The following is a 21,299-nucleotide window of genomic DNA, read 5'->3' on the forward strand; positions in this document are numbered from 1 at the left end:
TCGTTCTGAGTATGTCTGAGTCGATCGGCATCGATTTGAGTCGGTTGAGTCGGTCGAGTCAGTTTGAGTCTGCCTGAGTCGGTTTGAGTCTGCCTGAGTCGTTCTGAGTCTGTCTGAGTCGATCGGAATCGATTTGAGTCGGTTGAGTCGGTCTGAGTCAGTTTGAGTCGTTCTGAGTCGGTCTGACAGGTTACCAGGATGGTTCTAGGCGTATTTCGCTTTGGTCGAGTTGGGCTGCCAAACTTGGCAGTTTCGCAAAAGCGTAGCCCACAATTAGCCGCACCCACAGAGACGTGACCTTCCACCCCTCCCGCCCTCACAGAGCGTGCAGTGTGACCCGACCTCTGCGGCCGCCAGTCAAAGCCGCCTCCCCGGCTCCGTTATCCCGCCGCTGAGCCGGACTGCGGCCGAGGTCCCGGCCCCGGGCCGCCGACCACACGTCTCGCCAATCACCGTCTCTGACCGCCCGACCAGCGCTGATCTCCGCTGCGGACCTCCGATACGAACGGCAGGCAGCGGGCGGCAGCGGACACCGAGACGGCCGATAAAACCTTACTGGGCTGCAGCAGCGAACGACGACCACCAGCGAACCAGCATGCCTAGGTATGCATTGTGCGGAGTTTCTAGTCTATCAAGAGTTCCATTTCACAAATAGAGTTCCAAGCAGTTCGGACCTCTGAGTGGTCCAGGACCAGGAGTCCAGGGCCCTCTCCCCTTCCCACCCCGCCGTCCGTCTCACCTCGTAGACGCCGGGCTGAACCTGTGGCGCAGGACCCCCTCCCTCCTACCCCCGCCGTCCGTCTCACCTCGTACACGCCGGGCTGTTCCTGTGGCCCAGGACCCCCTTCCCCGCCCCCCTCCTGTACCACCGTCCCCGTTCCGCCTCACCTCGTACACGCCGGGCTGCTCCTGTGGCCCAGGACCCCCCCCCCCTCCTGTCCCTCCTACCCCCACTGTCCGTCTCACCTCGTAGACACCGGGCTGTTCCTGTTTCAATTTCTCCACGTTCAGCATCCTGCCCCAGACGGTGCCGCGCAGCTTGTCAGGGATGCCCTTGTAGACGCGGCGCCGCAGCTTGTCGGCCAGCTTGCGGTCCTTGCCGGCGCGGATCTTCTCCCAGCGGTGCAGCATGTCCAGCCACTTCTTCTCGCGCGTCACCTCCAGCTCCTTGAGCGTCTTCTCCACCTCGGTCTGCGTCTCCGGCAGCCGGCAGTCGCTGCGGCAGACAGACAGCAGCATCAGACACATGTCCGGAACGGGGCGAGCAAGGGCAAAGAAACGAGCAAAACACCCCATTATTAATAATGCAACGTTTGGGATTGTCTGCCTAAAAATAAGCGACAACATCCGACGATATGAATACATATCAAATATTGAACAATGTTGAACAATGAACAAAAATATTAAACAAAAATGCATTAAAACTGAGCACTTCGATAAATTTCTCCAAATCAAGTTTGCATACATTACAATAGGGTGAGTGGCCGTTATCGAGGCATACAAAGTGCAGCGAGCGGCTAGTACAGAGCCGCTACAAGCACCGCACAATGTTATCACAGGCATTGAGCACATGCTAAACTGGACTAGCACAACACAGCGCTCACGTCATAATGGGCCTCGCTGACCCCCCCCCCCCCCCCCAATGACGACCCCGTCAGCGCCGCCCACCAGTCGGCTATGTCACCGAGCTCCGACCATCGGCCCTTCATCGTCCGCCGACCGACCACCGAGTCGGCACCAGCCCGCGACCCCCGGGACGTGACACAGGGCGCGGACTCCATGGCTGCGGAAACCCAGTCGAGCCACACCGGTGACCGCTCTCGGAGCCGGAAAAAACAGCACAGTGGGAGCGCGGCCTGTGATCAGCCGCCGCCGCTGCACAGTACGTGCACGGTGCACGGCGTGCAGTGTGCAGTGTGCACTGACGGCCAGGTGGCAGGTGCGATCCGTCCCAGGGCAGACCAGGTGCGATCCGTCCCAGGACAGACACAGACGGGAAAGGGCGGACATGATGTACCCGGGCGACTGGGTAATCGTCCATTAGTAGCTGCGACCAAAGGATGTCGAAGCTCCTTTTCACTTCGGTAATCAATTAGTTACTTAGCACTGATATAAGAAGTACCACCCTCCTGTTAGAAACAAACGTTGGCTAGGAACACAAATATTTCAGAGGAGCTATCCCCTCTCCCCGTCCCGCACTCACTGTATGAAGCCGTATCTGTCTGTGACGTGGTAGATCTCGAACTTGGGGTCCTCCCAGGGGTCGATCTGGGCGCCCTCCTCGCGGCCCAGGTCGTACTTGGCCACGATGGCAGCGCGCTCGGCGGCAGCGCGCGCCGCCAGCAGCTCGGCGTCGCCGCCGCGCCCGCCGGCCGGGCTCATGGCTGCAGCTCAGGCCGCCGCCGGGCCGCGCCGCGCCGCCCAACGGGGCCCGCTGTGAGCAGAGCGACGGAGAGGTCAGTGGGGGACTGAGACAGGGCGTCAGCAGACAGCATAGACGCGGGACGGGGCATCAGCAGACATCAGAGAGGCACGGGAGCATCAGTAGATGCCGGAGTTACGGGACAGGGCGTCAGCAGACACCAGAGACACGAGACGGAACTTCAGCTCGCATCAGAGAGACACAGGACGGGACGGGGTGTCAGCAGAGACACGGGACAGGGCGTCAGCAGACATCAGAGACACGGGACGGGACGGGGCGTCAGCAGAGACACAGGACGGGGCGTCAGCAGACAGCAGAGACACGGGACGGAACTTCAGCTCGCATCAGAGAGACACAGGACGGGACAGGGCGTCAGCAGAGACACGGGACGGGCGTCAGCAGACAGCAGAGCGACACGGGACAAGGCGTCAGCAGACATTAGAGGGCAGGACAAGGTGTGCGCAGAAATAAGAGACACAGGACGGGGTAGTATTTAGTATGGGCGGACAGGCTGCTGTCAGCGGCTGTCACACTGCTAAACTGAGTGACAGATACCAGTCAGCTGGCGGCCTGACAGTTACACATGGAGACATGATCCGGGCTGGTGGCTGGTGCAGCATGTTATCAGCAACAGACAGAGTTAGCGTGCGGACATTGTTCTCATTTCAGGGTCAAGGTCAAGTACGGCATTTCAGAGCCGGTGCACATAACGTCAATCGTTAATAACGTGTGATCATCGTGTAATATACTGTATCCAATCTACTTGGAAGCCAATTTCCGCGATGGAGAAGATTCTGCCGTCCAAACGGCGCGAGATTAGGCCATAGAGAACAAATGCGAAGGCTAGGTCCGCTGAGAGTGGCCAAAAGATACCTCCGCCAGGCGCCAACCCGAGGCCAATGAAGGGCGGACTGGCGAGGAAGGCTTGCTTTCGTGACGGGTGACTGCATCTACGGTGGGCGGTAGACTGCGGGCGGTGGGCGGTGCACCAGCTGGGTCAACACGGCCCTGTACGCCCCGGGAGGGTCCCCGGCCTCACGCGCTACCGTGGGAGCGGCGCAATTACTGCGCCGTCGGAGCAGCTGGGACGCGCCGTGTTATTGCACGCCACGCTCCGCATGAGAGCCGGGCGGAGAGGCAGGCGGTGGGCGGTGGGTGGCGGGCGCTGGTGCTATTACCACTGGCGCCGTGCCGTACCGGACCACGACAGTAGCCGGGTACAGCGGCAGTTGTCCACACAGCGGCGGACTCGGCCGAGCGGCGACAGTCGGCGGCCACTCCGTTGGCAGCGCCCGCCGCTCTCAGCTCTATTTACGGGCGTCGGACGGGACATTAGTGGCAGGGTGACGCCCCTTCCCACCGCCTCAGCCCCGGCGGAGAGAGATTCCGACGGACGGCGTCCCGGAGAGCGAGACTCGGCACTCTGCCGCCGGCGCCGGCACCCCCAGGGCGGCGTCTGAGAGCGCCACTGGTGGCAGGCAGACCGAGGGAGTGTCGTACACAGGAACACGGATATCAGGAACCATGCGGAAAGGCGTCAAGGTTAGCCCGAACCTATGACAAGTTACGTAAATGACTGACATGCAATGTGACGACCATATGACACGCCAGCTTACGAAATTCATAACAATGCCAGCTCTGTGTGCACCTGTCCCTCATGATGTAAGGTACGATTGGTGCTACCCATTGCTGAATGCAGCCACTGAAGGCCGGAGACTTTCCTGTCGGGCCGGAACTGCTCGCCCCGCCGCTGACTCATAGTCAGAGTCACCGATTCGCCGCGGTGTGGTCACTGGGGGACTGGGCGGTGGTGTTCGATTTTCGGCCGACATTCGGCCGTTACGAGCCATGAACCGGCGGCGACAGCCACTATCGGAGGTCACAGCCGGACGGAGGACCCCGCCCTGCCGTACAGACAGCCGGACGGAGGACCCCGCCCTGCCGTACAGACAGCCGGACGGAGGACAGACAGCCGGACGGAAGACAGACAGCCGGACGGAGGACCCCGCCCTGCCGTACGGACAGCCGGACGGAGGACCCCGCCCTCCCGTACAGACAACCGGACGGAGGACCCCGCCCTGCCGTACAGACAGCCGGACGGAGGACCCCGCCCTGCCGTACAGACAGCCGGACGGAGGACCCCGCCCTGCCGTACACAGACAGCCGGACGGAGGACCCCGCCCTGCCGTACAGACAGCCGGACGGAGGACCCCGCCCTGCCGTACAGACAGCCGGACGGAGGACCCCGCCCTCCCGTACAGACAGCCGGACGGAGGACCCCGCCCTGCCGTACAGACAGCCGGACGGAGGACCCATCCCTGCCGTACAGACAGCCGGACGGAGGACCCCACCCTCCCGTACAGACAGCTGGACGGAGGACCCCGCCCTGCCGTACAGACAGCCGGACGGAGGACCCCCCCTGCCGTACAGACAGCCGGACGGAGGACCCCGCCCTGCCGTACAGACAGCCGGACGGAGGACCCCGCCCTGCCGTACAGACAGCCGGACGGAGGACCCATCCCTGCCGTACAGACAGCCGGACGGAGGACCCCACCCTCCCGTACAGACAGCTGGACGGAGGACCCCGCCCTGCCGTACAGACAGCCGGACGGTCAAAGTTAGGACTAAGTCAAAGCACCGACTCAATCCAAACAGCCAGTCAGCCCAATGATCCTCTGTTAACACTCCACGAAGCCGGCCAATCCGTCCACAATCTGTCCTAATGTCCACAGGCCGCAGAGAGCCGAGTCCATTAGCGAGCAATCGGAGCCAACAACTCGTTATCCAGTCCAGTCCGGTGTGGAAGTCCTCCATCCAGTCCATCGGCGCCACCACTCATCTCAACTCAGCCCACCACCACACAGTCCCGGTGGGTAGCGTATCTACCAGCCTATTCCAGACCGCCAGTCCACCAGCAGACCGTCACCCGATCTCCGGCAGCCACACAGCGTCCGCTGCCCGGCTACATACCACACACCACACACCGCGACCCGGCCACAGAGGTCAGCCTGGCCGCCAACGGTCGGCCCCCGGGGACGTGTGACCGCAGCGGCCGTGTGCGTTACACATCGCCGACCTCCTGCGGGGCAGTGGCGCACTCTGGGTATTTGTGTCAATTGGTAACATCAAGTCGCACCTGGCTGGCGGACTATGTAAGTCCGGGTAGCGTAAGGTAACCGAAACCATAAGTGCAATGCATGTCTGCATGTCATGTGTCCGAAAGCCAGCCGGCTGCCCGTTCCCTAACTGGCCGACTGGGCTGCTGTAGTCATCGCCACTGCAGCTGTGCCTCTGGGGTCACCGGGTCACTCCAGCGGCCGGCCGCCGCTCATTGGCGCCGGTGCACAGCAGAGAGTGAATCTAACCCGAGGAACTGACTGGCAACTGGGGGCCGAGGCTGAGTGAGACTCGATTGACTGGGATAGGTCGGAGGATGATTGGGGGGACGAGAGAGGGATGATCGTGACCTCAAGCGAAGCTCCATCCCGGGAGCGACGCAGAACCTCGCTGATGTCATCAGTAAGAGTGAAACGTGATTCAGCATTTGTGATTCAGTAAGCGGGCGACCACAGCGGCGTTTATGGGTGACCGCAGCGCATAAGAATCCTGTTCACACTCCAATGGGTTGACAATTAACTCAACTATCCATCGAACTTCCTTACAAAAACCGACCGGAGTTCACAGTCGGAAGCGCCACCACCCGATACGCCAATCCACGAGGTCTGTCCAAGCCCAGTCAATGGAGCCAGCAGACATAGGTATCCAATACCCATTGACTATAAAAAATACCGATCGCCAGTGTCAACACTCCGGTAACCCTGGCGGCATGAATTGGTCATCCACCGTCGGACAGCACGGACGGACAGACGAACAGACGGACACGTGACCAGGTGACACGGCGCGCCGTTCGCAGAAGGACCCATCACGTGACTGAACACCCAGGGGAGGTGCCATCGCGCCGCGAGCGACAAGGCGCCATTGATTAAACACCGGCTGGGACGGCAGGCTCGGCGGGGCAGTGTGGTGTCCCTGAGGACGGGTGTTGGGCTAACACCAGACACGGTACTGGTGGGGGCTGACTGTGGACCGGTGGCTCCCTGCCAGGACAGGGGGGAGAGCGAGGGTCAGCTGAGAGTGGACGTGTGGACGTGCCGGGCGGGAGCACGTCCAGCTGAGCTCACCGCGGCGCACCGGACCAGAGCGGGCGGCACGGCACGGCACGGCACACGGCACGGCACGGCACACGGCACGGCACGGCACACGGCACGGCACACGGCACACTCACACGGAGAGGGAGGTGACCCGTGCCGCGCGGTCCATCGGGCACCACCGAACGGCACTGCACTGTTATACGAGCTGGTGCAGTCACCGACCACTGCGGCCACAGCCGAACACAGAAACAGGATCACAGCGCGCAGCTGAGACAGGCCTGTCTGAGGTGAAACTACCCTGGTGTAACACTAACGCAAAGGACACCCATGTGGACCGCACCGCGCCCTGAGCGGCAGCGGGCGGTGGTGCGCACATCGCTTAGTGAATTTTTTCGCCCATGGTTCACGATAAGAAGAAGATGGATGCGATTCAGTAAGCAGCACTATTGTACCGGTGCGTCCGATCAGTGGGGAGAGACCCGGGTGGTCTGCACCCGGGGGTATGCCCGGACCATATTGTCAGGGGACACTCCGTCGCCGCCGCCTACACGTGTTACCTGTCACCTCCACACAAACAGCGCACCGCGGCGACGACCCCCGCCCCGTCCCCCCCCCCCCACACACACAGCAGTGGGCGCGGGCTGCGGCCGACACGCCGGCTGTGCTGGCCGCGTCAGTCGGGGGGGGGACGGGGGGAGGGTACGGTACGGTGGCGGTGTCAGCCGCAGGGGGAGGGGGAAGGTGGCAGTCCTGTAGCACAGGTGCGGCGCATGAAAGACCTGCCACCGCTGCCATTGACGAGCCGCGCCGCTCCGCCGCCGAGCGGCGGACACTAATATTTACCAAACAGACGTGGGCCCAGTCTCGGCGGCCGCCGGCCAGCCTTGGACGTCCATGGCGGCACTGGTGACTCGCCAACACTCTGCGGGCGGCCAGGGTGGTCCGAGCCGAACCCGCTGAGCGCCGTCAGACCCCGACCACCGCGGGCGACCCTCGCCCGGTCAGGTGTTAGCCGGAGAGCCTATTGGAGTCGGTGGAGGACCCTCGACTGATCGCTCCAGAATCACAGGGACAAGTTCTGCCGACGGAGCTGGAAAAGCCGGTGAACGGGGCAGAATAGCGATCGACTGACGGCGACGGCGGTGCCCCAGACAGCAGACTAGGTGTGGTATGGGGGATGATAGGGCGGCGGTGCCCCAGACTAGGTGTGGTATGGGGGATGCTGACGGCGCCGGTGCCCCAGACTAGGTGTGGTATGGGGGATGATAGGGCGGCGGTACCCCAGACTAGGTGTGGTATGGGGGATGATACGGCGCCGAGACGTAAACAGACCATTTCGTCAGACGGCTTCCCAGAGAGTCTCATCAATCACACAGCGAGAGGGGAGAGAGCGAGTGGAGAGATCCGGCGGGAGGGGACGGGGGCGGTGGATAGGCCATTACCGAATGCTAAAATAGCTGCCGATAAACCTGACAAGCGATGCTGAAACTAGATTCAGCTGGCGAAGGAGGGATATCTTCGAGGTGACGCCAAAGTAGAGTTAATCGAGCAATCAACGTACTTTTTGCGATGCGATTAGTAAAATTCAGTCAAAACTAGCATATTCTCCCAATGCAATATCAAGAATCCGGAAGCCGTAAGCAGTACCAGTACAAAATCGATGAAGCCCCAAACGGAAATCCCGGCCATCGCACTGCAGCAGCGGAACAAACACAGGATCAACATAAGCAGCGCCTTATGCCGTAACGTATTTCCAACCGCCACCTCCTGCAATGTGAATAGCTGGGAAAGGGGCCCCAGTGCCAGTCCGCCATTGGCATCTAGGGAGGAAATGGAAAGCAAGGGGATAGGCTATCTCATCCAGAATTAAAATTAGGATTTCCAAACAGGTGCGGGGCGGACGATGGCTCTCCTGCCGCAGTAAGATTAGCATCTCTCCATCACCCCAGCGCCGGCCCCGCCGTGTGTGACGGTGAATTGACACCTCCAGGGTGCGTGAGTCGGCGCACCGCGCGGAGCGGCCCTGCCGTTCAGGTAACCATCCCTCCGTAAACTCTGCCGGCGCGGCGGCTCGCACCGGGCCGGAGCTCCGAGCTCGCTCCGGCTGACCTCCAACCTCCAGCTGACCTCCGCAGGTCACAGGTCACCGGTAACCAGTTACCCAATGGCCCGGTACCGTGCGAACCGCGATTTCCGCGAAGCCCGTCTCCGCGCGGCCGATGCCGTGGCAGTGTTCTCAGTGGAACGGGCTGGGGGCGACCGTTCCCGCCTCCAGTGCCTCGTCTCTACACCCAAACCAGCCAAGAAGCGAGTCGGAATAAGCCGCCATTCATAGGCGCCACTGACGACAGGCATGCATATATGAATGAGGAAACGGGCTCCGGTGTTTGGAGGAAAAGCACAACACGGAAACTTCCGGTCCCTGGATAAACGTGAACAGAATATCGGGAACATTGGATGGACAAACTCAATAACACCGGGCGACAGCAGGACTTCCATATGTCAATAGCGGTGTCAATAGGGTAGCGAATTGGTTTGATCATGCATCCCATTTCAAAATATATGACATAAAACAGCCCTAACCACATGCCTCCAGAATATCCCAGTCTGAGCAAATTCAGTCAGTTCAGGGCACGTCCGGCCTCCAGATCCTATCGATAATCTAAACAGAATCAACATCGCTAACACTCAGCAATGTTTACGGCTCTGCGGCTGTTTCAGTTGGCGTCACCTGGCATCTGGGTCCGATCAGGCCTCAGTCGGACCCCCTTTAGACCTCCGTTGGACCCCATTCATTCATCAGTCTAGTCCGTTCGGTTCTCGGTTGTCCGTTCAGCCCCCCCCCCCCCCAGTCATCAGTCAGACCCTATTCAGCCCTCAGTCGGATCCTCAGTGCCCAGTCTACGCTGTTCAGTTTTCCGTCTATCTCGTTCAGCACTGAGTGCCGTCGGTTCCCGGTCAGCAGTCAGCAGCTGCACGACCGTCACCGGGCCGTATCACACAGTCAGCACCGCGACCCGTGACCCGTGACCCGTGCAGGGAGCCAGCGGCCGTGTCCGGTCACTCACCCGCCCTCCAGCCCAGCTGGTGGCGGTGACCTTGTCAGTCACACGTGAAACATACCGAGCACAGCGCGGTACACTCGGGGGCAGATTGATGTTCCACCACTCCCTACCCATCGGGCTCCCATGGCTCCCGCACTGGCTGCTGTCAGTGGCAGGACTGGCAGCACTGGCATTGACAGGCAGTGCTGAGCAGTGCTGAGGGCAGGCAACACTGGCAGCAGCCACTGCTGATCCATGGGAGCCCGATGGGTAGGGAGTGGTAGAACATCAATCTGCCCCCGAGTGTACGCGGAGGAGGCAGGACTTACCGCCGTGCCACGGTGGAGCTCGTGCTCAGACTCAGGCCGCTGGAAGTTGCTGGTGTGGGTATCGCCAGTTCACCAGGATTCTAGTGTTGAGAAGACACCACTGGCAATGGTAATTGGTGGAAGAAAACACCACAGTGCCGGGTAAATCACTGACCACGATCAGCCGACTTTAGCACAGTGCACAACACTACCGCTCTCGCTGAGGTCACAGGCACTATCAGTCCACTCTGCCAGCCGACACTGCTCGCCGCAGGAGCCGGCAGCTAGCACCACCAGTAGCGCTCGGCACACGCCCCCTCCGACCACCCCACTGCTCGGTGCGGGCGGCCGGCGCTCCCGCCGACCTGGCCACCGGCAGCCGACTGGCCCAGCTGGGGCCGGCGCCGGCCGGGACGGCTCGCCGCTCCCGCCGGCGTCCGAGCCGCCCCGACCCGGCCGGCCTCCACTCCGACCCCCGAGTACCGCACAGAGATGCCGGGACACGGCAGACAGATGGCAGAGACCGGCGGGCCGTTTACGGACGAGTTGTCGAAGAGATGCCGTCCATCACTCTACACTCCCCGGTATTGGAATTAATGGCGGCTTCTCAGACAAATTGATGGCGACATTGTGGGACTTCGTACGACCTTGATACGAGTTCGGTGCGAACGACCGTCGGACGAGCCGCCCCGCTCGTGACGCGATGTCGTCTGGTCGTGATCTGACACTTTCCGCGAACCATGTGCCGGGGACGACCACCGGCCTGGCAGCTTTAACCCGTCCCACTTCAGCGCACGGCGCGGTGTTTTTGTTATTTGGGCCAAAAACGCCGGACCGCGGCGGCACATCCCAGCACACCCGGTGGTGCGGGTGATCCGATTCTGCACTCTGGCCGCGGCAGGACCCCGGCCGGTCGGACTGGTAGGCTGGGCACTGGGCAGTCCGGCAGGCAGTCCGTCAGTTCCGTACGGCTCACCCTGCAGTCTGCACCCTGGTTCTCTGGCTTGGCCCTGTCCGTCCGTCAAGCCGTCGGCCTCTGACGGAAACCCTGTACTCGCAGACGGACAGCCGCACACCGGGGACGGTGGAGGGCGCCGCCCGCTCCCGATATAACCCGCCTTCCGGGCTTCCTCTGCGGCTCCGTCCATCACCCGCTCGGCCCGGCGCGGCGTTTAGAGTTCACAGCAGGCGGCGGCGCGGCTGGAGGAGAGTCTGGAGGGCCGCGCCGGGCTGTTACCATCCGGAAACAGCAGCGGCGCATGGCGGTCGGACGGGCGCGGATCACGGACCCTCGATCAACTGCAGGCCGCTGGTGCCGACTGGGGCGTGGGGCGCCCCAGGACGACAGAGGTCACACGCCCACAGGACGCCCGCAGCCCCACGGGATGCCTACATGTCACCCACAGGGCAAACGCCCACGGGACGCCAACCGGTCACACAGTCGCCGAAGTTCCGGACCCGCGCCGACCGAGCCGCGGCGTCTCGACTTCCGTCGAACGGCCCAAACGTAAACACAGGGCCGGACACGCCTCGGCGCCGGCCCGGCTGATAGCACGCGCCATCACGGCCCGGATATCGGAGGTAGCTCAGCTGATCCGGACGTGATAACACGCACTATCACGGCCCGGATATCGGAGGTCGGCAGCCGTATCTCAGAGTCACGGCCTCTGCAGGTGCAGCTGTACCGACAGGCTGAGCTACACACTCAGAGATAGACCGCTTTCTAAAATTGTGACGAATCGCCAAAATAGCCGCTATAGTTAAACACGCACATTGGAAGTCTCAGGATGAAATGGGAGGATTGTCACAAACCAGTGACCGTTTTATCAACTATCATCAACTTGTAAGCTAACTGCAGATCAGTCATGTCTTTCCTCCCAGAGCAGAACATTTCAGTTGTCATCCTTCGTGGCCTTATGAACACCTGGGCTGGAGCCGGTCAGCGACAGTCCATAAATACTCCGCCGGTAGGTAATGTGCCACTGGCACCAAAGGTCAGTGGCCGGACGGATGTGCCGCGGGTAACTGCCCGCCGCCGCCAGCTTCGTCCGCCTCCGAGCAGTGCCGCGTCAGCAGCAGGCCCATAATGAGGCGGTGTCCGGTCAGCACACAGCCAGCCGGGGGCGGCGGCGGCGTCATCAGCTGACGGCACAGAAACGCGCCGCCCCCGCCGCCGCCCACCCGACCGTCCCACCCGATAGGAGCACGGCACGGGCGGCACGCCGCCTTCACGGCACGGACTGAGACGGCGGAGTTTATCCTCTTCTTCCGGCGGCACGACAGAGCCGTCTCAACGGGTCACACGCTGACAATCAGGTAATGACAGCGAGGGGGATTAGATGACGATAGGGTAGGTATGCATGCCAAAATAAAGAGTGGAAAAACAGCGACACTGGACTTGGAGCTAAGCAAGCTTTCACACGTCAGAAGATCGAGAGAAGATGAATGATGTGAATGATGTGCGGGGAAAAACATTAGCCCAACAGGACAAACGCATCACAAGTGAGTAATTCAGCTATTTTAAACAGGCAGCAGTCATTTGGCAATGGAGTAGCCATCGGCAGCGACTTCTACTTCTGACGGAAGTCCATTTCGGAATTACAGCTCACCAGAGCGCCGTGCTGGAGCGCCGCATGCCGTATTATATGTTCGGGTCGGGTATAAACCCTGCGATGGCCGTGCAGTGGACGTCGGGCAGGACACGGAAGTCGGAACCCGGCCGGTCGTCACGGCATCAGGACAGCCGCTGCGCCGCCGAGCCGACCTCAGATTACAACCGCCGGGAAACAAACGAGGGGACAGGCGGCCGGGCTATGGAACTGATTGTCAATGGAGCTGTCGACAGTCACAAGGCAGTCAAACCCAAAACCATAAATATTTATGCATGATACAGTGTCTGTTCATTAAAAAATTCAAGGTCAGCGATGCCAAAAGCAGATTATAAAACTGGAGGATTCGATAGAAGCAATAGTCATAAAACGAATCCTATGTCAACTTCTATAGCATGTAGAGTGTAGGCAATGACCGACAGCAGAGCCAGAAGTTTGTACGTCACGGCGCTGACGTAGGCACACGATCGCGCCTCTCGCGACCGGCCCCAGTTTAGTTGCCAGCAGAGCCGGTCCGTCCCGACTGCCGGTCCACCGGGGCTCCGTGGAATTAACTACCTTCCAGCCCGTCTGATCACCCTGTGTGGTTAGCCGTGGTGCCGTATTCACTGAGAGGCGCCACCTCGGGCGGTGGTCCCCGGTCCCGGGTCCGACGGTCCCCGGTCCTCGGTCCAACAGTTCGGCGGTACCCGGTCTGACGGGGGCCGGCTGCTGTCGCCCGGCGCGCCAGAGCAGCACGAGAACGGCATCGATCCGACCCCTCTCCCGCCCCGCCCCCTCCCTCGCCGTTGCCGTCGGGCGGCGCGTGGCCAGGGCAAGGTCACGGAGAACACCGGGTAGAGGAGAGAGCGGCGGGAGGAGAGAGAGGGGAGAGAGAGAGGAGCTGAAGGAGAAAACAGACGCGAGGCCGGCGAAGGTGGGACAGAGATCCGACAAAAACACTCGCGAAAGTGGACATTCAGTTGAGAAACGACACAGAAGTAGGCTGGATAGTGAGACGGCTGCCTAAAAAGCAGATGAGAGCGAGCTCGGGCAGGATTGATCGACTGATTGGTGTAATCAACAAAAGTCACAGCCAATTTTGTGCCTGCAGGAACTCCATATCCAAAATAAGAAAATATAAAAGGCACGCGAACTACCCGAACAATAAAAAGTAAGCCACGGGTACCCACCGTTGGGTCTGCGCGCCGAATATGTCGCACTCGGAGGATACCTGTCACCGGCAGCGCGACTCGCTCGGAACTGGCGCTCAGGAAGTAAACACTGACCCTAAACAGCAGCTCGATAGGCGGGTATCCGGTGAATCAGTCGCGTGTGCCCCGACATCGCCCGTTATGGACACAGGTACACACTGTTCAACGCTCACTCTTCAGAGCCTGACAGCAATCTGGGCGATAGCAGACCACTTCTGGCAAGGACGAATGGCGACCTATCGTGCCACGGAACTTGTGGGATCCGATAACACTTGACAGAATGGACTGCCACTGAATCAACACGTCTTAGGCCTCACCTCACCTGCGTCATCTAACTCAGCCCCAATTCACATAGGTAACTGATCGACACCCTTCAGATTCCGCCGGAACCAACCTCTGCAGCGCGTCCAAACCTACCCCAACACGCCGACCGAGCTTCCGAGCCTCTGACGGCACTCGAGCCGCACTCGGCGTGTCACCGCCGGCAGTGACGTCACGGAACTAGTGACGTCAGATCCGATGACGTCGGCGCGCAGGCCGGAAGTGGCGGAAAGGGCGGCCGCCGCCCCGCCGCCGACCTCCGCTCGCGCGCACAGACGGAGGACTGGTATGCGAGTAGCTACGCCCCCGGCGCATACCAGACGGCCAGAAATGCCAACCGACGGAATATCTCCACAGAACGATCAGACATCACCGCGCTGGGCATCACCGTCGCGGACGGGGACACTGAACACTGACGCGGCAAACTGCACACTGTGGAGGAGAGCGAGTGACGAGCACTCCTTTTTCTAATGATTCATTCATCTAGGTATAAGTTCTTTTGCATCAACAAGGTCATCCCCTTCCACTCCTGTCCATCACTGTGGAAGTGTGGACCATAATATAATGGGCCATACACTAACCCAAAAACTCGGACCTCAATCATCTTTCCCTAATTCACCTTAATTAGGTAATGAGTAATCTTTATCTCAATCCTTATTCAAACAACATGACCACAGACAAAAGTCACATAAAAATGAATGACCGAAGTTAAGTCTACAGGTCATAGTCTCATACAGGAATGGCAAGGTTTGTGGATTATCAAGTCAGCACCTACCGGCAACAATAGCGGACAATGAGCAACAAGGCTGATCACATGAAGCAAACACAAGCTGGGGACATAGCTCTGGTATGGCTGAGTTGAACGTGAACTCAAACTCAAATCACATTTCCTTCAAACTGATAACTCGTGCAAGGTTAAATCACACCGCCCAGCCATTCAGAAAAGCAGTGAGCAGTCTCCAAGTGCCTGTCCTCTGACTTGGTGGCTGGCCAATCGCTCAACACAGGAAAGCAACAAAGTCATTGGCTTGCAAATTGATCTGAGCCTGGCTGGTAGGTGCCTAGTTAGAGGGCACCGCTGTCATCCATAGCAGCACAGTGGGTGGGAAGTAAGTACCTACCTACCTACCTATATCACAGATAAAAGCACCTAAGCTACTGACATGAACTGTGTAATATCCATCACCCCTAAAGGAACTATACATTATACCACTTTTAACATGAGCTTTTGAACTGGAATAGCAGTTTTGTAGCTTGAGCTGAGACTGGCACAAATCAGGAGCTCTTATGGCCCAACGATCACCATAAGCAAAGATATTCCATTTCTTGTTCCGAAATCAGTGCCTTATGTAGGAATGTAATGCCTTCATAAGAATGCCAAGAATGCAGCCACCTCTGGCAGAAGCCAATGTCAGCATATCAGCATGCAATTGGTTTTGAATGTTCTAAAATTCCTTTTGTAAATACCATTTAGTTTCTTTTTTTTTCGCGAGCGCAGCGAGCGAAGCGAAGTCTTTTCAATATAACGGAAAAATCTCAGTATGAGCGGCCCGGCCCGGCCCGGCCTGTAACGCTTTTGAGAGGCTTATATGTATCTCAGCAACCGCTGGACCGATTGGCCTGCAGTCTTTTTTGCTGGGTAGCCCCATCCCTTCTACCCGTAATTGACTACTTTTGATACATCTCAGTGACCGTCGTGGCACGTGCCACGTGAAAAGTCAAGGGTGTCCAAGCCGCTTTGCAAAAGTAGTGATTTTGAGAGGCTCATATCTCAGCAGCCGCTTGGGCGATTGTCTTGCGATAATTTTTGTAGGGTAGGTAGCTGCATCCCTTCTACCAAAGGTCGGATACTCTTGATCTATGTGAGTTACCCCCACTGCATGTGCAAAATGCAAAAAGAAGAGGTGTCAAATTTGTTCCCATTTCAATAACTCGGTAATTACTGGGGCGATTTCGCTGAAACTTGACATACAGGTAGGCACCCACCAGGCAATGCATTCCCATGTGTTGCAGTTAGGGACTAGGGTGCTACTGCACGTGCGCACGTGCAGGGGGCGCTTCCAGATCTCGAGAACGGCTGTGCCGATTGCGTTCAAATTTGGCACACCGCTAGCGCCCGGTTAGAAGGGTGCTTTGCGTTGCACAAGCCTGTTGGAAATCCCTCTCACCCTTCCGCACGTGTAGGGCTCACTATCTCGCTCGCTCGTTCTTCGCCCAAAAGGCGTTTTACTAGTCATGTCATTATCATCTTTATTCATGGATTCTCATTATTCAGCTTCATGGATAATTATTTGCAATATTCACGTTTTATTTCCCACACACGACTAGAGATGACCACCCGTCAGCAGCTTGACAAGAGTGGGACACACAGTTGAGCTGCCTTTCCAAATTCCTGATTATGTAAGGCCAGACTGGAAAACATCCACAAACTATGCCAGACACCCGTAAGACCCGTAAGTGTCGGTATTCGGCGCAAGCAATCTTGCCCTGAAATTTCTGCATGCTTTGCGCTGAAAGTTGGGTGTCTATTTGAAGTTTTGAACCAAACCAAAAGACCGCTTTTACATGAAGCACGTGTACCTCTACCGACCAAGGCTATATCAACCAGACAGAGCATTCTGGGGTTAAGCGTCTGAATCATGCAGCTCACTATAGCGTTGTGCCGTGAAACAAGGGCCAGGGCTAGGAGTTCTGGTCCACAAAAAACGGCAGAGCCATGTGCTCAAGTCTGGCAGCGGCAAGGGCCAGGCAGCAGAGCAGCATATACTCCAGAACGTCAGCCTCTTCTCATTTCTCAGGCCACAGCACACCGCACAGAGCGCCGCAACCGGTAGGTATGAATTAATAGGTAGGCATCACTCTGATTTTTGGTTACATGCTAAAGAGCAAAGTAAAACATTCTGAAATACAACTTATATTTAAAAATGATACAATTAAAAAAATCAGTTTGGAACCTACCTTAATCTCATAAGATGTGAATGTCAGCAGAGGTGACTGACTTCACTTTACTTCAACTTGTGCAGGGCAGAAGCAGGAGGTCAAGGTTTGGTTTGAGGCTCACTTCTCCGCACCGATAACCTTCTGTTTCACCAAGAACACTGACTTCCCGGCAGTCCAAGACAGTCAACCAATTGCAATAGGTATGAGCTTCAATGATGCATTGATAGCAATAATACAAATTGAAATGCTTTAAAGGTATTATCAGGGTTTTTTCCAAAATTTCGGACTTACTCAGTGAAACGTGTAGAAGAAGGTGACTGAAGCCCCAATCCAAAGTCATTCGTCTCAAAATTGCCTAATTTTCCAATGGTGGGCCTCCAAAGTTTTCGCGGCTGCCAGCCGCGTAAACTTGCGAGTACTTGGTGGTCCATCTCTAAACGCCCATAGGGTTTACACTAGCGGAGACTTTTCTAAATATTTCTAGGGAAAATATAATGGATCTAGGGAAAACATAATGGATCTAGGGAAAATATAATGGATTACATTATGGATTACATGCTCCATTATATTTTCCCAAGACAAAATAGGGAAATATAGCATAGGTCCGTAACACAACGAACACAACCTTCTTCTCATTCTTCTCAGCTTCTCATTCTAGATATCCTGTGGGTTATCAAAATAATTCAAATTAAAAAATTGTGTTGTGTGCGTTCAAACTAAGCTCATCCCGAGTGTAATTCAAGAATGTCTTAGTTCAAGTAATTAAACTTGAAAGTGATATAGCTCAAGCAATGAAGAAGCTTGGATGGAACTAGTGTTGAATCAAAGTTACCTATCATTTTTAATGCTAAGTGCTGAACGTTACCAATAATTCGAGACATCCGTTGTAAGATGTATGACGCAGATCAACTTTGATCAAGTGAAGAAAATATATTTCAGATGAAATAATGTCAATGTTCAAGGCTGAGCGACTGGCAGATTTCGGAGTGAGCACGAGTGGCCTTGAGACATTCTGTTTCTGTAGGTACTCAAAATAAATAAATTATCATGTTGTGTGCTTTGAGGTTAAGTGTTATCAGTGGTGCTTCATGGTTGTGCTTTGTTGTTGGTGTATAGGCATGTTTTGAGCACATTGCAGCATGATATTGGTGGTGTGTAAAGCAACTGATCTCCGCAGACTTTGCACTTACTTGCAAAGCCTGCGGACTGACTTTGCAGACTTTGGCTGACAATGAGCAATGCATTGCTGACTGATATCATTTATTCTGTGTTTGTAGCACAAAGTACAGAAGTGGCACATACATTGTTACTTTGAAAACCTGATGTGAATTTTGATGTAGAAAATTGGTGGCTGACGTTGAGTCCTGACGTATTGTGAGTAGTGTACATCTGGTGCATTGAGCGCAGACTTGAGACCAGTGACGTTTGTATCAGTAGACTGTGTTTGAGTCTACTTATATGGGTAGTCATAAAGCAGGCGTCACACTTCTTTTTGCATGCGCTATACCCAGAGATGCTTTCTCACCAAACCCTACCAAACCAAACCTAACCTACAGCGCCTCTCTTCGTTCGTTCATGGTTGCAAAAAAAACAAGTGTGACGCCTGCTATACTACTACCCTTATATGGCCTTGGTTTGAGTGTGGTGACTGAGTAAGCTGGTGTGTATAGCCATGCAATAAGTGTTTTGAAATATATTTTTGGGACAGTATTGAAATGGTGTGTTTTGGCCATCTGGCATGGATGATGGAAAGTCACTAACTCAACTTCAGGAACGCTTCTTCATTATGCTCATCTAAAGCACAATGATCTATTTTCTCTTCGCAAGGATTGATTCCTAATTCACTGTCAATTATAACCTGGGCCAGAAGGTTTCGCTGAGCCACAGGGTTCATACAGATTCATCCACAGTGCTCAGCAGTGTATGTTTTCAGATTTCAACAGACTGTATTTTTTTCTGTATGTACATATGCATCATGCAAGGGTACAACAGATGCGGTATTTGGTAAGCAGTTGGCAGCAAGGTGGTGTTTGTACTTATTGGCAGAGCTAGTTGAGCAGGACTAAAACTATCCTAGTTTCTCTCCAGTTTACTCAGATCCGTCTCAACACATTGAACATATTGAAAGCGTTCATCCATGAAATGTCTGCATGTATACTCATTTCCGAGAAGGCACGCTCGTCGCTCATCCATTGCCGAGCAGGCACGTGCGTGCCCATCGCCGGCGCGCATTAGCGCGCGTCCATGGCTGGGGCGCACGCGCGCGGCCATGGCCGGCATGCACGCGCGCGCGCCCATCGTCGGCACGCAAGCGCGCGCCGCGTCCTTACCCGGCGAGCACGCCGCGTCCGTACCCAGCGCGCACCCGCGCGCGTCCACAGCCGGGGCGCACCCAAGCGAGTTCGTACCCGGCACGTACCGGCGCGCACCCGCGCGCGTCCGTACCCGGCCCGCACCCGCGCGCGTCCACTGCCGGCACTGACAGACCCTGACAGACGGGCGTGCTGCCGTCGGCGGTCCTGACAGATGAGCGGCGGGCCCGGCTCCCGCAGCTCCGGCAGCGGGCGGCAGCCATGGTCGGCATACACGCGCGCGCGCCCATCGTCGGCACGCAAGCGCGCGCGCGTCCATAGCCGGCGCGCACCCGTACCTGGCGCGCACCCGCGCGCGTCCGTACCCGGCCCGCACCCGCGCGCGTCCACTGCCGGCACTGACAGACCCTGACAGACGGGCGTGCTGCCGTCGGCGGTCCTGACAGATGAGCGGCGGGCCCGGCTCTCGCAGCTCCGGCAGCGGGCGGCAGCTCCGGTGACTGTTCCGGCAGCTCCGGCAGCGAGCGGCGTCTCCGGCAGCGCTCAGCAGCGGCGCCAAGCAGCAGCAGCGGCTGAGCCAACAGGCGGCCGCGGAGGCACGCCCCCCCCCCCTTTGCACATTGTTCGTCCATGGAGATGTCTGCAAGCACGCCCATTGTTGAGAAGGCACGTGCATCCATGGCTGAGCACTGAGCAGGCACGTGCGACCCCTTTGCACATTGTTCATCCATACATATCAATATAATTTACCTTATGATTAGTGTGAGTCTTACAAAATCTTAAACTCAGAAATACCACAAGGCAGGCTGCCTGGGTGAGTTGCTAATATGAACATAATGAACATTATACATTAGTGCAGTACCTATAAGCATCCATGCTGTGTGAAGGACTTGGCCCTCACGTTCATTCGTTTGGTGATTGCACATGGTGGCATGTGTACCAATTGTTCTCCCTAACCCTTCTTACAACTTTGACTAGCAAGTAGAAGCTGGCAAAATGCAAGGAGCTTACAAAGCATGCCTATATGTAGATAACTGAGGATGATTCTCTCAATTGAAGCATGATCCGCACTCAGCAGCTTCTTCTGTTCTGTTCCACAAACTAAAACTGAAATGCCTCAATTTTCCTCAAAATATATTCATTTATCACTCATAAACAACAAAAATATACATTAAGTAGGTACCAGGGCAATAAAAAACATACAAGTTACATATTTTTTCATGTACCGTCCTTTCACAGCAGCAATATGTAGAAACGCACCAAGACGTTCACGGAGAGCCCACCCATAACAAACTATAGTTGAAGCCGGGGCTCTGCTGCAGCAGCAGGGGAGACGTACAGGACACAGAGGTCATGTCACAACATCATGTTGTACAACCTGTTGTTCGAAAAAACAGATCAACATAGATCTTGAAAAACTGTAGGTAGCGCTTTCTTCAGTCACTTAGGTAAGCTTTCTCGCAAGACGTTACATTAGATTGACCACTCTTGACAAAATAATCAGATTGAAACTTAGCTCTTGTGCCTGATGCACTTACATTTCAATTTATTGAAATAAAACACTCAAATTTACCCTTGAAAATTGTTGACATTTAAATGATATTAATCAAGATTTGATGATCAGCAAACAAGCTCAAGCTATTCAAATCACACCCAAATCAAAATAATAACTTTGGCAATGTTGATAACTCTTGCTGTCTTATTGAAAAGCAAATCTTCAATTTGTTCATATCCAAATTCAATGCCAAGCACTGAAATCTTGTTGCAAGGCCCTAAAAACAACAGACAAAAACAAAACAGACAAGGCCCGTCTTGTGGAAATCGACAGTGCGGTGCGGCGGCCTTGGCGAAATTTCCCAAGGCTGCTCTTTGTTTACATTTTAGTGATGGGCCAACTTGGCCGCCCAAGTACTTGTTTTGCGTGAGTAAGTACAATTTTGTCAATTTTGAAACGGCTATATCTCGCAAATTTTGGTACCGATTTACATTTTATGCATAT

General features: G+C 56.4%; 1 protein-coding gene across 2 annotated transcripts in view; it reads right to left on the reverse strand.

The window, feature by feature from the left end:
• Nucleotides 1-17,490, reverse strand: part of LOC122386583 (USP6 N-terminal-like protein) — a 29,328-nt gene extending 11,838 nt beyond the window's left edge. The window contains exons 1-3 of one of the 2 annotated variants that reach the window (XM_043375892.1): nt 17,007-17,490; nt 2,204-2,434; nt 967-1,216 (exon numbers count right to left, since the gene is read on the reverse strand). In XM_043375892.1, coding sequence (XP_043231827.1) covers nt 967-1,216; nt 2,204-2,382 — 429 coding nt within the window. In that variant the 5' untranslated portion in view covers nt 2,383-2,434; nt 17,007-17,490. Of the gene's footprint in view, nt 1-966; nt 1,217-2,203; nt 2,435-13,706; nt 13,819-17,006 lie in introns of those variants that run through there. The other variant, XM_043375902.1, reaches the window with a different exon arrangement.
• Nucleotides 17,491-21,299: the final 3,809 nt, after the last annotated feature.

This window comes from Amphibalanus amphitrite, unplaced genomic scaffold, assembly GCF_019059575.1.
Source record: "Amphibalanus amphitrite isolate SeventyFive unplaced genomic scaffold, NRLGWU_Aamphi_draft 000016F_arrow, whole genome shotgun sequence".
Lineage (NCBI taxonomy): Eukaryota > Metazoa > Arthropoda > Thecostraca > Balanomorpha > Balanidae > Amphibalanus > Amphibalanus amphitrite.